This window comes from Platalea leucorodia, assembly GCF_965183815.1.
Source record: "Platalea leucorodia genome assembly, chromosome: 10".
In the NCBI taxonomy this organism is placed as follows: Eukaryota; Metazoa; Chordata; class Aves; order Pelecaniformes; family Threskiornithidae; genus Platalea; species Platalea leucorodia.
Window position 1 is genome coordinate 2,295,151 of NC_138832.1, and position 16,400 is coordinate 2,311,550.

At 48.7% G+C, this 16,400-nt stretch overlaps 1 protein-coding gene across 2 annotated transcripts; it reads right to left on the bottom strand.

Annotated features, from left to right (window-relative positions):
* Window positions 1-2,223: 2,223 nt before the first annotated feature.
* On the bottom strand, window positions 2,224-15,917 carry HMGN5 (high mobility group nucleosome binding domain 5). Of its 2 annotated transcripts, none has more exons than XM_082323176.1 (6): window positions 15,694-15,917; window positions 14,525-14,554; window positions 14,032-14,061; window positions 13,062-13,112; window positions 8,848-8,991; window positions 2,224-3,215 (listed from the first exon to the last, which is right to left on the bottom strand). In XM_082323176.1, exons 1-6 carry the CDS (start codon window positions 15,706-15,708, stop codon window positions 3,192-3,194), a joined length of 294 nt encoding a protein of 97 aa, XP_082179302.1. In that variant the 5' UTR covers window positions 15,709-15,917; the 3' UTR covers window positions 2,224-3,191. The 2 variants fall into 2 exon arrangements, with proteins under 2 accessions (XP_082179302.1, XP_082179301.1); XM_082323175.1 differs by lacking the exon at window positions 2,224-3,215 and adding an exon at window positions 6,875-7,543 and having other exon boundaries at window positions 15,694-15,912.
* Window positions 15,918-16,400: the final 483 nt, after the last annotated feature.

Genomic DNA, 16,400 nt, shown 5'->3' on the forward strand with positions numbered 1-16,400 from the left:
GGGCAAGGTTTCCTCCTTTCGAGGTGCCAGGAGCGCGGCGGCGGGGCTCAGACCGAAGGTGTGTACGAGCCTGTGTCCCCGTGCCGGAGGTGACGGGGAAGGGCAGAGCCAGGGGACGGCCCCAGGTCCTCTCCCAGCCTCCCACGGTTTGCGACTTGGGCTCGTCCTGCACCGGGGACGCGTCTTTGTGTTAGACAGCCCCACCGGGTCCTCTTCCAAGAATTTGTCTAATCACTTACTAAATCATTACGATTTTTGGGATCCATTTGGGCAATGAGTTCCGCGGCTTAATTACACATTGTGTGAAATACGTTCGTTTTGCATCTGCCACTCGGTAATTTCATTTGGTGCCTCTTTGTTCGCTTTGTCTTCCAGCACAAGAGCCATCGACCCCTATTCACTTTCTCCGTGCCACCGCATGAGTCTATACATCTCCCTCCTCCTTTTTTCCCCCCCGTCTGTCAATTCTTTGCAAGACAAAAAGGGTAATTTATTTAATTGTTGCTGATATAATGTGCTAAAACTCTCCTTTAGCCTCCAACAGTTAATTACACTTGTTAATTATTTTAATTACTCCCAGGGTAACGTTCCAGGTATAGAGGAGGACCCCACTGGGCTACATAGGCATAAACAGCGAGCAGAAAAGTCAGTGTTTACTCCACAGAGCTGCGTTGATACAACCAGTCTATAACAGCATGGGTGGTGAAACCGGAGCGGGGAAAGCTTGGCCTAGATTTGCAAATTTCTGTTTGCAGCATGGAAAGATTTATAGGAGGCGGCCGTAGGGGAAGGCAGATCTTGCAGGACTTCCCTTGGACGGGGCTGCCGAGGCTTGGGGGGGCGACTCCAGCCTCTCCCTCCTTGGCAGAGACGATGCTTCCAGTGCAAAATGGAACCGCGACTTGGCGGTGCAGCTATGGCCGGCACCTCTGTAGAGGTAGATCCTCCGGTAGATCCGGTTATATGAAGGAAGAAATCAAATCAAGCAAACTTTCAGCCCGGCTGGAAAGCCGAGGCTCAGGCCTCGGCTCAGTCCTTGGCTCAGTCCTCGGCTCAGCGACAGCCTCCCTCTAACTACAGGACGTGTGCCTCGGGGAGCGGCAGCCCCCGAATCACTGCAACACAAAAAGATCAGTCGTGGTCTCGCAGAGCAGCATCTGCCAGCACCCTTGTAGCCAGGATGAAATCCGAGAGTTGCCGCAATCTAAACCTCCTCTGCAGTTGCTTTTATCTTACCAGGGGGAAAACAAACAGAAGAGAACCAGAAAGCTTTGTGGCTAAGATGTCTCACATCTGGTTTTAGCTCCAAGAAATGTAGTTCCACCCCCTCCCCGAATCGTTAATGTTAAACAAACAAAACCCCGGCGATTTTTCTGGATTTCGGCTCTCAGATAACTTAGAAACAGCTTTGACTGCGAATTCCAGGCTTGCGCTACCCTTCATGCCTAACGAGAGCAACGCACCGCGCCTGGCCGGGAGGGAGGCAAACCGAAGAGCCGTGCCCTGGGACGGCACGCGGGTACCGGCGCCCACCGGCGCGCGCCGGGGAGGCCGACGCTGGCGGGGAGAAGCGGTTTGCGCCTCGGCACTGGCAGGCATTTCCAATTTGGGACGATTCCTTAGAAATGTCCCCGCGGGAGCGCTCTGGCGGAGCTCTCGCACCTCTCCGGGGCAGCCTCCGCCTTGCACGCTCCTCGCTTCTGCTCTCAGAGGGACTTCGGCCCCAGCGCTGCGCCGGGGGAGCCCGGCTGAGGGGTGCCACCAAGCTGGGCTCTCCGAGGGAGAGACGAATTTCCTATTTCCAGTGAGATGAACCTGGTTTAAATCTTGACCACTCTATTTTTAGGTTTCAATACAGCATTTTTGCCTGCGTTATTTATGCTTCCCCCCTTTTTTTAAGAACGTCTGGAAACGTTTAAGATGTGTCCAATTGTATTAACATGCCTTTGAGAGCTTTATGGTGTCAATTTGATTTCCACTCTTTTAGAAACAGAGCTTTCTAATTCGCGATTTTATTCCTTTTATATCCCATAAGCACCTACTTCATTCCACTGCTTTCAGGTGTTACGTCAATCTGAAGTTCAGGCTAATGCATTTGGACATCACTTCCATATTTCCATTCGACACGTTTCGAGCAATTCCCCGGCTGGTGCCACAGGAGGAAGGCAGCGTTTCATTCCGCCGAGACCCTCTCCCGCCGGCCCCTGGCTGTCCTCTCCCGGCGGCATTGGCAGAGGTAGCTCAATCGGGGCGGATGAAGGATGCGGGAGCAGCACGCTGGTCCTCTCCCCTCCCCCTCGAGTCGCCCCAGGCCCAATCCTAATCACACTCCTTCAAAAGCAGAGGCCGGTGGCCAAAGGAGACACCAAGGACTTCTGTCACCCACCTCCGCGCTGGCTTGTGACCGGCTCTCCTCTCTTTCGGGCACCGGGACGGTCTCTGGCCAGAAGCCACGTTAACGTTGTTCTCTCAAAACGAGAGGCTCCTGGAAAGCCGTGCAGGGCCCCGAGGGGTGTTCTCGGCTCTCCGGAGCCCGTCCAGGGCATCAGGTTTCAGAGCAGGGGCTCCCACGCCAGCTGCATGGGGAAGGAACATCACCACTGGGACAATTAGAAAGAAGAGCCATCCGTTTCTATTCAGGGGATTCAATTTTCTTTCTACTTCATCAGATTAACACCAATGTAACTCCATTAACTACCAGGGAGTTGCTCTTGATCTGAAAATCAGACCCGTCAGATTTTCTGGCTTTTGCGTGCAGCCGCTTCATGCAAAGGAGCGAAGGTGGATGTAGGGCGTACCTACAAAAGCCTTCCTTGTACGTGGGTTGGGGGGGTTGGGGTTTGTTTTCTTTCCCCCAGTTCCCCTCTTTTTTTAAAATCCCAAGGACCTCCCTGTGATTTTCTTTATCCACTTGCTGATGGCAGCCGTGCTTTTTCTCTCCCGTTCCTCCGCCGGTGCTGCTCCAGCCCATCGCTCCTGATGGACACCAGGGAGAAGCCTAGAGGTGCTTCCTTTCATTTCAAACCTCCCTTTCCAGGAGGGCGAGCAGTGCTTCTCTGAGCCTTTCGTTGTTCTGACAAAGCAATAAGCAAAGGCTTGCCCAAGTTCTGCTGAAGGTCCTGTAAGAACACGCATCGTTGTGAGCCACGGGACGTCTCGGTACCTTCTCTTAGAGGCATCCCGGAGTGACCTCAGCCCTGTGCTGCACTGGGAGCCTGCACCAGAAGTTACATCGTGAGTCGTATTAACGCACCAAGCCTGGCGAGAACGACCAAACAAAAATCCTAGTGAAGAGCCTTGCTTTGTCCAATGATTGCTGCTAAATAAAGCCATTATGATGAACCTCCTTAGCAATAAGACGGGTCTGAAGCATTAACGTGATCCCTCCAGTGTTGCACTAAAATTGGGTCGTCGTTCACTGTCACCTCGCTATATTAACCTCGACGCCATAGCTCTGCGCCATCAGCGCTGCTATTTGGAGGGGATAATGTGGCCCCGGACACCGCTTCCCACCCAAACCACCCTGCTGTCCTCTCGGCACCCCACCACCTGGTCACTCAAATGCCCAACGCTCCTTAGCGCAGCGGGCCGCGCCGACGGGCCGCGCTCGCCTTGACACAGCGGTTCTCTCTGCGTGCGAGGTTTAACGATGCGTAGGTTCATTAAGCTTAGCAGGTAACAGCATCGCTAGTGCTCACTGTCTGCTTGCTAAGCAGGACAGTTTGTCAAGCTACCTCAGACGACAAGGAATCTCTAAAGCATTATAACCAGCACTATCGCCTCCTTTCACCAAATTTCACTGCAAAATCCAAGTCAACAGTTGAACGTGTATCTTGTCCAATAACTGACGAGCCATACGGGCATCTCACCATCGCGAGCTGTTCCCAGCCTCGCTTTAAATCTCTTCCCCCTATCACTATGCCACCTCAGAACCATCGCTGTCTTTAGACTCATAGAATCGTAGAATCACAGAATCGTTAAGGTTGGAAAAGACCCTTAAGCTCATCAAGTCCAACCGTTAACCCAGCACTGCCAAGGCCACCACTAAACCATGTCCCTCAGCACCACATCTACCCATCTTTTAAATACCTCCAGGGATGGGGACTCAGCCCCTGCCCTGGGCAGCCTGGGCCAGGCCCTGACAGCCCTTGGGGGAAGAAGTTTTTCCTAATATCCAACCTAAACCTGCCCTGGCGCAGCTTGAGGCCGTTCCCTCTCATCCCATCGCTTGTTCCTGGGGAGAAGAGACCGACCCCCACCTCGCTCCAGCCTCCTTTCAGGCCGTTGCAGAGAGCGATGAGGGCTCCCCTCAGCCTCCTCTTCTCCAGGCTAAACAGCCCCATGAACCTGTTTGCCACGTCGCATATCTAAGGTCTGTAATTGTTACAATTAATAATGATAATCAAACTCCCGCAGCCCATTGGCCTGCCCAGCAATTGTACCAATCTCTCATAACCAGCATCGGAATAGGCAAACGTGCACCGCTTGCACCCAGAGCGCTGCCGGCGAAGGCAGCTTCTCCACATAGTCCAACTAAACCCGAAGGCAGGTACACCCAGCTGCCTGCTCAGCGAGAAAGTGTTCTCCCTTCGAAACCTCTGCTTTTCGGACAACCATAAACTAAGCAAAGCTTGGGAGCTGATGTGGAGCTAGCTTTTGGTTCAGGACCAACAGATGAGGAGGGTTTGGCAGAAGGCAGGCGATCTATTCGGTTGTGCAACTCGCTCAATACCCCATTGCTCCGAGAAGTTATGGATTTGAGCAAGGAGGTTTGTCTGAAAAGTTCTTAAGCAATTTTCTGTACTCATTTGAAACAGGAATCTGATTATAACAATAGTTATAGAATTAAGAACAACTCTCGCCCTGGCACTAGGAGAGGAAGAAATAAACAAAACCAAACACTCAATTGTATGTTTCTGCGTAACAACCTCCATGTTAAAACGGAGAAGCACGACTCGCCATACAGAACGACCTCAGTCAGCGTCCGAGGGGCTGGTTATACCTCGGCATATGGATGAGCCCTTTGCTAAGAAGAAAACATCAACCGTGTTCGTAGTGTCTGCCGTTATTTCAATAACAGTGCTTGAGACGCTCCGTGACTGGAGGCTAAAGCCAAAGAGAAACAGTTCAACGGTACCAAGATTTGGAGAAGGCGCTCACCTTCCTTGCAGAACTGCATTTGCTATTTTAAGCCCTTTTAGAGAAACCACCGGAGGCGGGGGGAATACGCAAGTACGAAACATTTCATTCCGATAGGCATTTTCTCCCTGAAGCAATACAGGCCCGTTGGCGTTTCTCATCGACTTCAAGCAGCACTCAGTCAGACCCTAAAAACGATCGTACCACGTGTCCAAAGCACGCCGCTGTGCTTCTATGTCATCTTCCATTATTCAAAAGCAGGCTAAATTCAGTAAATAATTTTTACATGTAGAAGTGTCAGGATGACATTTGAACTATTGTTGGATCGTCTTCAAGCTGGGACACTGGGCATCTCCCGGGTTTTACCCACATCTCACCACACTTCCACCAGGCAAGGGGTTCCAGCTGCTTCTCTCCCTCCGTTTTTGCCGCAGGACGGACTATAGAGTACGCCAAAAAGTCACCGTATCTAGGCTGCGCTGGATGAAGGGAATATACTGCAAAGGGAAAGGCCCCTAAACACTCCCTCACCTTCACTGCTGAGGAAGATCTAGCTCAGTTAACCCGGACGCTTTCACAGAGCAGTCCTACACAACGAACGGTGCTGCAGCAGGAATAAAAATCCCTGGTGCTCTAGGTCTTGGAAATTAAACCCACATTAAACATCATCTAGTAGCCAGTGCCCCGGGGTACTGATCCTGAAACACACATTTAACACGAGACACTATGCATTGAGATGCTGGGTTAGCTTTTGGATAGGAGATAAAATATGCAAGCTCTTGGAATTTCACATTTCTGGGCTGCGAAACAATTTAATGCAAAAGATAAGGTTCCTGCATTGCAGACATTTTTCTTCTTATTAAATATATAATGTATTTGGTCGTCGATGTGAAGAGACTTTATATAACAGGAGGCTTTAAGAGGAAAATTTGAAGTGTCCTTGAAAAAGTTGCACAGAACAGCTGTAGCAACAAAAATGAGGCTAGGTAAAACCAATACTAACCCCCCAGTTAACGACTGCCTAGCCTAGCTGCCGCTTCCCAGAATAACGAAGCTTGCATTAACGGAAAGCACTTCTGTACACTTATATGTTATCATGCTAGGAGAAGCTAAGTGAGTCCAAGAAAATATTTTGTGAGCAATACATGTTTCCAAGAAGAAAACTACAAACAACAGTTATGGAAGGATGCTCTTTAACCAGGACTACGGACGTTCCTACATCAACAGCAAACTGTTTTATACTATTTAGGGTTTGATGTAAACGTGGTAGTCTCCAAGCTTCTGCGATATTTCTAAGAGGAAAGAACCCCCCTTTAAATCATAATCCAACAGGCACAGAAAAGAAAACCAGGTGATACCCTTCAGAATTTATAACACCATCTATAAAGCTTAAGGCGCGTTGGACAACACCGAGGCTCCCACCTGCACTCGAGTAAGTAACACGAGCTTACAAGGTCAGCCTTCACCTGAAAGCGCTGCCGTAAGCCAGCACCGAAATCATCCACTCCCACGTTGGCCACCGAGAGGCTGGCCCACGAAGCCATTTTTGCTGACACGACTGCAGACGACCGGGGCCCAAGCCCCGGCCAGGCCACGGCCCAAAGCTCTCCGGCCGCACAGGTTCTCTCGGCCTGAAGCTCTGCGCTACTGCCGCTCTTCTGGAATTTGGTAGCTTTCCAGCAGTACGCTTGCAGCACAAGCAACAAACCACAATCAGCTTTTGAGGAGTCTTTTTTATTAAGATAAATCCAGCAAAATTCCTAACAGTGGGTACATACAACCAACCTGCCCTTTTAAAAGAAATGTTTGTATTTCATTTAAAAACATGATTACACTTTTATTTATTTATTTTTTCAAAACTGACAAAATAAAATTACATTTGGGAAACAACAGATTTCCAGCTCTTAGGTTTTTCATGAAAATAGCTCACCTTCTTTATAAAAGCAACCCACAGAACCACTGGAATGTTTAACACGGTTATTTGTTTTGAGACCTCCCCACTTTAAGAAACCATACAACACATACAAGGGAAAAATTAAAATCTGAAGTCTGTAAGCATGACTTACACAAAAAGGGACACACTGACAGAAGTCAAAAGCTACCACCACTTATTCTTTCCATGTACCATACAAACTATTACAATCACAAAATTTAAAAACAATGATTTTTTTTTTTTGTTTTGTTTTGTTTGTTAGGGATTTAATTCCCAAGTAACCGAGATGAAGATGTTCCATAATTAAATTCATGCTAAAAAAACCTGCATTTATAAAATAGTTGATAAAAATATTCCTCTCTGTTAACAATACAGCATGGAGGTACGGATACCAAATGATGGAGATATAGGGCAGGGTTAACATTACTCGGACTTGGCTTCCTTATCATCAGATGCTTCAGCAGCTGGTGCCTATAAAAGTGTTTGGGAAGAATAGAAATATTATTCGTAATGCTAATCGGATTCCATTCTAACAAGCATCAAAGAGAGACTAGTTTGTTAGCACAGACACGGACAACAGTTTGCGTAGATAGACAAGAACGCACAGCTACTACGGAAAATACCAACACAACACCACGTCGGCTGATAGTTCTAAAAATTACAACACAGATGAGCGTCAATCGATGATCGAGTTAATTTTGGAATGTTAAGTGCCCCCAAAGAGGCAGAAGTGTGGAACGTATTTTAGATTAGGATCAATCATACGCTAGGGAAAGTTCAACTCCTCATCTCCCTAAGTCACAGGGAAGCGTAAGAATTACACATAAAACCGCCATACTTGTCTGTTGTCCAAACTTTGGGGAAATTGGTTCTCACCTGCTTTCTATAAACATGTCTGCTCTTACTTTGTAAGTCAACGCATCAAAATTGCAAAGCTCCTATCAAAGATCCTTTGAAGTACATTAGCCCCATATTAACCTCTAGCAAAGAAGCTCCTGAATTAGTTTTAAAAATGAAAGAATAAACGACCCATTAACTGGATAATGATACTCAACACACGAAGAGAGATCACTGTAAATCAAAAGCAACAGAGAACACAACAGGCTAGTCTGTGCCTACAGGGGCCAAGGGAGCCCGGAGCAAACGTTGCGCTTCTACTATCAGCAAGAAATCTGCTAGGAAAAGGCCATCAGGAGCTGACTGAAGCTTGTAGCTAGTCCTAGCAAACGGCAGCTCTCAGGTAAGGAGCTGTAAGAACCTGTAAGAAAGAGGCTCGCAGATCAAGAGACAAGACCAAGTTTATTTTGCAGATCTCTTGTTGAATTGTTCTGAGGCGAAGAATTGTTTTAAAGAATTGTGTAAAACTTAGAACCAGATTTGTGGCACAGTACCAACCCGTGCTGAGCAGAAGAGGCAATCCCGCAGTCCAGAGAGGCTATGCAAAGTCAGCTCAGGGTTGGATAGCAATCTCACTGAGCTCTATTGTTCCCCAAATATTCGGCATTGCTCCTGTGCCAGCCCTGAGAGGGACACTACGATAGCACAGACCACCTGTGGCAGGGCTCTAGCACAGAGCAGGAAGGAGTTTGAAGGAGAATGCTATTCTTTCAGGCTCTCCCTGGGAGCTGCCCTGTGCAGATACTGCAGCGGGTCTGTCTTTACAGGATGGCAGTGAAACACACCCCCTTCTGACACGGAGGCCCAATCGTTAGCTCCTGCGGACGTTATTACCAATACATCTGTGTTTATTCCCGTGTTTACAGTAGCTAAAGTACCTCATTAGTTTTGGTATCTCCGTTTTCAGAGTGGTTTTCTTCTTTAGCATCCTCTTGTTTAGTTTCATCTTTGCCTTTGGCTCCTTTCTTCCCTTTTGTTGCTGCCTTTTTGTCCTCCTTTTTATCATTTGCTGCCTTTTCCTTCTGTTAAGAAAACAGACCGTGATACGGTAAATGCTGATTTCCACCTCCTACATCTGCATAAGCACATTCTCAACTCTAAAACCGTCTACACAACCTGCTTCTACACACAGAACCTCCTATTGACAGCGATGAGATGAAAGTTTCTACGGAGAAGTGCTTTCCTTCTGTTCTCTCCTGAATGTGCTACTGGGAAGCGCATAATATAAAAGCAGCCGTGGCTGGGGTTAAAAGAATTCCTATTTTAAATAGGCATTCAATTAAATTAGCTAAAAAATGTTGGAGTTGAACTGGCCTGTATTTCTGCTGTGCTGCTGAAAGGCATACCACAGAACAAAAAGAACATGTACCACTAGTGGAAATACCAGAATACTTCAGATGTGCTACTAATGCCTATTTAGAAAACTGTAACAAAGCTGTAGTCAAAGGACTTTCCCCCTTCCCTGCCAGAAATATTCCTCACTGTAATAAACCATTGGTGTGATAAACAAGTCGGGGGCTCAACAGCATCACTTCAATAACGACGAGAAGTTTGCATTTGTGATTTAAGCGCTGTTTCTTACACATGGATCAGGCTAAATCAAAACAAAACTTGATGCTACAGCTTCTGTACTAACAGTTTTCTATATGGCGAGGTCAGATCCCAACCCCAACACAGTAACTAGCCCGACTCTCATTAGTTTCACTTCCGAGGATCTGCCCCTTGCTGCCAATAAGTAACTACACTAAGCAAACTAGCTTAGTTTCTCGCTTGATTAACCTAGTTCCAACACAGGAACCATAAATATCTGCAAAATTACTACTCTGTATGTATAATACTCTGTGATCTGTGTATCTTCACTACGTAAGTGAAGACAAACAGATAATTACTGAATATATACATATGTATCTACTCAGAAGATGAGAGTTGTCTCAGTGACTAGAAGTTACAAGAAGTATACGTTCTTATTTCAACACCTCGCTCATTAGTGTACAAAACTAATTCACATTAAAAATGAGCTGCTTGCTAAGGGTAAACTCAGATACAGAGTATAAGGGGCAAAGTCACCTGATTCTTCAATGATACCGATGCTTAAAAATTCACCAAAATTAACACCAACTCCTATAATAACGCAGAAAATTTAAGACAGGAGGTTAGCAGCATTTGAGTGGGTGAGGGTCTCTTTCCTCTCTGACCTCCCACTCCCCAGTCTGACCCTGCTGGGGGATTTCAGCCCAGCTGGAAACTCTTCCGCAGCACGGTGTTAGGAGCCCCCTTCTCCTGGGCTGTGCCCGCTCACAACAAACCTCTCCTCCTCTCTGGGGACTGACTTATCAGCGACATGGAGTGGCTCTTTCCCAGAGAAGGAAGAGAGTCACCAGAGCAGGAAAGAGAAGAATATGCCTCCACTCACTCTTTTTCCCCTCTGTTGGCTGAACAGTCCTCCAACTTTCAAGAGAGGCAGAAAAAAGATGAATATCACAGTAATATCAGCACCAAAGTATTCTGGTAGTGTTTGGCAGTAAGATTTAGAATCGCAGTAGTGCTATGGTACTGGTTTGCTCTCTATCCCTTGAACGGACTTCATCACACCTCTGAAGCACACCTAAGGAGTCCGCTGTGAAGGGTTCCTCCCTCCAGCAGCACCAGTGTGCTCCAAGCTGACGGGCACGGGCGCGTTAGTCGCTTGCTCTTCCAATGTAAGCCATAAAGGATTTTTAAAGACTTGGGGCTGTTTGAAGAAGGGTATCTTTCCCCTTACCCCATTAAAAAAAGACAACCAAGTATTAACAGAGCTAAAACTGTGATTCTCTGTAGCCCGCTCTTTGCTGGTAAAGTCCCAATTAAGAAAGCATTTGTGGAGAATCCACAGAAACTGGCTTTCATGGCTGGACTGACCGGAGAGAAAGGGTCTCGCAGCACACAGCTGCGAGCAAGGATCCCGGGATCTCTGCTCTGTCCTGAGAGATCCGTGGCTTCTGGGGATAAGCTAATGGCTATTCTGTGAGGCATCAAGCCCCCTTCTACAACCGAGTGAGTCCAGGAAAAAAAAAATACACAAGGAGACAATGTTATTTTTCAATTTCCAAGCTTCTTCCATCCTCTCAGCTAGTTCTGAGCTAATACCGTTGTATTAATTTTCCTGAATACGTTTTCTATACAGGTGGCAACATCAATTCAGTAGTAAGGTCACGTGGTTTATAAAGTGACAGAACTTTTTTCCCAGCTCTAAGTTTTTCAACATGGCTAAGTTTAAAAGGTGAAATCTATCCTGACACTCAAAAAACATTCAAAGAACCTGAAGGCTGTGAAGTTAAGCATTCAGGGGAAACAAGAATTAAAGATGCCTGTGCAATTCTTATTACATCCCCGTTTGAACAGATATTGATCCAGTATTAGGAGCTCTGGAGAACCCAAAATGCAGCTCAGGTATCCCGGCCTCAAACCAGCGCCTTAGAAGCAAGAGGACCAACGCTTTCCAAATCCCGCTGGGGGGGAAACGTGCGGGGCAATGACCAAGGCACCACTCCGAGCAGAACTAAGCCGTGTATGATCCCAGAGGGAGACCGCACCATACCGCTTGTGCAGTAAGGGACCAAGTTTTGACAGTCGCTTACAGTCCTTAACTTTGGAACGCTTATTTTCACAACTTTTAAGATTAAGTTAACACAGATTTTGTGTATAAACCCCGAGATATTTCCATAAAAATAAAAAAGCAAACTTGAAAGAAAGAAAATACCAACAACGTGCATTGCATGCAACTGCACTGACCTCTGTACGGGCCATCAGCAGAGGCTGAACTCGGGGCTTTTAGGTCCCCAAGCCAGCTCTCTGGCACTTGGGCTGGAAGAGCAACCACCAGCGGTAGGCTCTCCTCTTCCCAGGGGAGCGGCCACTTAGAGGGAGATGCAATCCAGAGTGTGCCAGCCGCTCGCACCACAGGAATGTGGAGCAGCAGGGGTCCTAGGTTCCCCTGCCGCTCCGGAATGGGATCTAGAAATCCGGCTGCACGACCAAGACGCAGATGTGAAAAATCTGCTCTGCACACCACTGAGATTCCAGAGCTGAGATGCGGGGTCCCTAAAACAACAAGCAGGGTTCTCCTTCTTGGCCATTTCTCGTGACATCTCTGCTGCTCCATACAGCAAGACTTGGGAGGCAGAACAGTTTTCATCACCTGGAAGTCTGCTGTGCCATATGCAATTGCAAGGCCTTCCAAACGTACAGAAAAGAGTTCCTGGTCCCCAGCCCGTCATCGCCTTCGGTAGCTAAAGCATCTCTCGCACCTGTGCTTTGCTCAAATGACCATCCAAAACCACAACGGAAAATGTATGATGGGAACAGGTTAAAAAGAACACTGAAGTTTTGTTGGTTTGTTTTTTTTTTTCCCAGCTGCAAAATCCTAATACAACCTGAAGATTTACAGATCCATCTAAAAAAAAAGCACTGCAAACTGTGACTGCTGGGGAAGTTTGTGGCAGGAAGGGAGTATAAAGAAATACCTCATGGATTGCAGAACTGTCCCCTTTTAAATTTCAAACTGTTGCTCCAAAGCACAAAGGAGCTTTAAATAGTTTCTTTTTTAACTACGCTGTCAGATATGCCAATATTTTTGACATTTCCAAAAATATCCAGCTTAAGGAAGCGGGTATGTAGAACTTTATCTCCAGTGATTAAAATCTGATAAACTGGTAACTAGCTGAAAAGAGTGCCTTTGAATGAAAACATAGTAAGAAACTGTAATTAAAAACATGACTTTCAATGCCTTCTCTAATTGAGTCTCTGATCTCTATTCAAGGCATCGTTTTCCCAACAATGCGTTATATGAAACTTCAGAACGGCCTGGCAAGGCAGGCAGTAAAGCTTCACCACAACCGATTTAAAAGCTGTTCAGTTTACCACATGCCTTCACTAGGAATCGGATAAACTTATCTTTACATCTTTTGCGTTCTTCTAACTCACATAATTCAACCTTAAACCTTTACAGAAACCTATGAAAAACGAAAATGGTTAGCTGTGGATGATTTTCCCCCCTGTAAACACCTTGAGAAAGAAAAGTATAACTGCAGTTTAAGAGATCTCGAACACTTACCTTAGGTGCTGCCTTTTTGGGCTTTGGCTCCGGTTTAGGCGGAGCAGGTTTCTGTACAAAACACACATAGGAATCAGAGTCAGAGGAACGCTATAAACGTTTTAGCAATACATTGGTAAATTTTGAAAACTATTCAAACAAAAAATAATTTAGAGCTGTCTGCTTCCTTCTGTAGCATAAAGGAGTAAACGTCAGAGACGGATCAGTATCTCTCGTTATCCAAACCCACGTTTGCTCACATATGTTAGAGTGCTTATGGCACAGATGCGGATGGTAGTGGTAAGTGGATCATTACTGTGTCTGGGTGTTACTGCCTGCTGCGAAGGCAAGCGGCTGTCAAAAATGAAAGGTATTAACATTTGGACATAACTCTGTGTATGGATACACATCTTAGCTTTCACTAAAATTAAGTACTTTCTTCTTTAAATAGCAACCGTTATCCACTTGGCATTTCCAAGATGGCTTACCAAAGGGCTGGGTGGACAAAGTGTCTGCAGAAAAGGATGCTAAGAGCCTGCTGAAGGCTGTGACTTTGGGCTGAACCCTACCGCATGACACAGATTTACACCCTCTAGGTCTCAGTTTACCCAAGAGTTGGGCCCGCAAAATCAATGGGCAAATTACAAGCATAAGGGGAGAGCAGGTAATTTACAGAGCTATGAGCAGGTATTTGTATGGAGCAGACCTACAGAGAACAAATGCATCCTGAAATCAATATTCCTCGACTCTGGATACTCATGGTCCAGACTGAACGTTAACTAACACAGATGAGATGTCCAAAAGTAAGCCTGTAATGTGTTGATACTCAGGGATCGGAAACACAGGAGTTTTACTTTTAAATATTGCAGTACTCTAACCACGCCTTTCACGATAACGATGGGGAAAAAAACAAATAGTTTCTCTATAACTGTCCCCCAGAACTCAGCATCCCACGTGATGTAATATTAAAAGAGTAAATAAAGATACTTACAGCGGATAGTCTAGCCGACCTTCTCTTTGGCTGCGTAAAGAAAGATGTGTCACTAAAATTCAGAGAGCATATAACGCAGTGCTTTCTCAGAACCGCAACCCGGAATAACACGGCACATACACTACATGCACGTCACGAAGCTCCACACAAATTCTGGGATTTATGAAATTAGGAGCATTATGGCGATGACTTCCCAACAGCGCAGCTTCGTTCAATGGTTCTCACTCTATGAGGCCACCCTTTTACCCCACTGGGGTGGTAAGTGATGAAGTTTCGTTACTTCCAGGAGTTGCGCCATGAAGGCTCTGCCACCGAGCCGTTGCCTGTGAGGCTAAGGGGAAGACGTTCCCGTTGGAACCGACGGCCTCTGGCCTCAGCCCAAGGGATGGGGCCCGGGCACCCCGCGCCTGCACCCGCCCCCGGGGGCCTCGTCATTTCTGTGGAGAACCACAGACGTTCCCGGAGGAACGGGGACCGAAGAAGCAGCTCCTACCTCCTCCTTTGCCTCGCCTTCAGCTGGAGCCTGCAAGGAAAGCGAGAGACCCGAGGTGAGAAGGCGGCGCCATCCCCCGCTCCCGCCTCCCCTCCCGCCGGCCCCGAGGGGAGCCGGATGGCGGGGATCGCCTCGCGGACTACAACTCCCACAATGCCTCGGGCTGCGAGGCCGCCGCGGCGACGTCACCGCGCACAGGCGTCCCCGCGTTTAAAAAGTTCCCGCCAATTTACCTGCCACAACAAGGTCGTCGCCGGCCCCGCGCAAGGACAATGCCGGCGATATGGGGCACCCGTCGCGATCGTTCCTCGCCCGTGGGGCTTCGGCTCCGGCCCCGACGCCCCCGGCCCCGCCGGTGGCGGGGCCGGGGGCGTCGGGGCCGGGGCCGAAGCCCCGCGGGCGAGCGGGGGTCCCTCGCCGCGGGGGTCCCGGCCTCGCCGCCCGCGGGTCGGGGGAGGGAAGGCGGAGGGGGGGGGGGGGGGTGGCGGGATGGTACCCGCCGAACCAAAGTTACTAATTATGGTGGTGAATCCCTTCCCCGGCTTTCCTTCAAGGACAGTTTCAAATTCTGCGCCGCCTAATGGCTCCAAATTACCATTGCACAACCATCTGGTATGACAAGAAGTGGGAGAGGAGAAAAAAAAAAAAAAAAAAAAAAAAAAAAAGAGAACAAAGGCAAACGCAGGAGAAAGAGGCACCGTTTAGACCCAAATCCTCCCGGGGAATGGCCCGATCCGCCCAAAAATACCCCGGGAGGTGGCCGGGAGGGCTGGAGCCGTTCGGCCCCGGGGTTTTGGGCGCTGGGCGAGCGGCAGAGCCCTCGGTGCCTTGCGCTGCCTGCCTGTGTTCTCCATAGGGGCAGCAGCAGCACTATGGCTGTTTGTAATCCAGCATGGAGACACTGCTCAGCCTTCTCCTTGCAAACAAAACAGCCCAAAGTGAACTCACGGCTTCCCCTGCCCGCGCCGAGCAGCCCCCAACACACGCCCCAGCCCTCTCCCTCCAGTCCCAGCTCCACTTTAGGACACAGAGAAAAAATTAAAAATGCAAAAACTCCACATAGACACACACGCGCGCGCGCAAAAATGTACAGATAATTTCGCAAATGCTGCTTTAACCTCTCCCCTTCGTTCCCCATCTGTCTCCCCTATTTTTTTTTTTGTACTTACCTTTCTTTTGGGCATAGTTGCACCTTAATAGTTGATTGCAAAATATATAGATATAGATATATATAAAAAATAAATGTAACCACCAAAAAACTGTTTCAACCGTTCTGCAAAATTGCAAAAAAAAAAAAAAAAAAAAAAAGAAAGATGTACAAGGGACCAAGAGTTAATTGCAGCAGAAACTGAACAAAAAAAAATCCCCCCCTCTTTATTGCAAACAGTAAAATACACCAACACGCAACCAAACTGCATGAATGGGGAGCCCGAGATGGGCCCAGCCGCCGAGTGACGGCCGCGGCGGCCAATGGGAGCGCGGGCAGCGGCCCGGGAGGCGGGGCGCGGGCGGGGGGCGGGGCGGCGGCCGTAGCGCGAGAGACGCTCGCGGACGGAGGGACGGCGGCGCTACGCCGTCTGCGCAGCCCGGCGGCCTAAAGCGCGCGCTGAATACGGCGCCGCCGCCGCCGCCGGGAGGGCGCCGCCGCCAGCCCCAGCGCGGCCCGCGGCGGGCGCCGAGCCGAGGCGGAGCGGGGGCAGCCCCCGGCCCGCCGCCCCTCCGAGCGCCGCCGCGCACGCCGCGTCCTGCCCCGGCGGCCGCAGATCCGTCGTCGTCCCCCCCCCCCCCCCCGCCGCCGCCCCGCCGCCTCCTTCCCCGCGTTCCCCCCAGAGGCCGGGAAAGAAACTTCCCCGAAAGTTACCACAGGCCGCAGGAC

Coding starts and splice junctions, on each gene's coding strand:
- HMGN5 (XM_082323175.1), bottom strand. Junction 13,113..14,031: donor GGTCGGCTAGACTATCCGCT/GTAAGTATCTTT, acceptor TGTTTTGTACAG/AAACCTGCTCCGCCTAAACC. Junction 7,544..8,847: donor GAGATACCAAAACTAATGAG/GTACTTTAGCTA, acceptor ACACTTTTATAG/GCACCAGCTGCTGAAGCATC.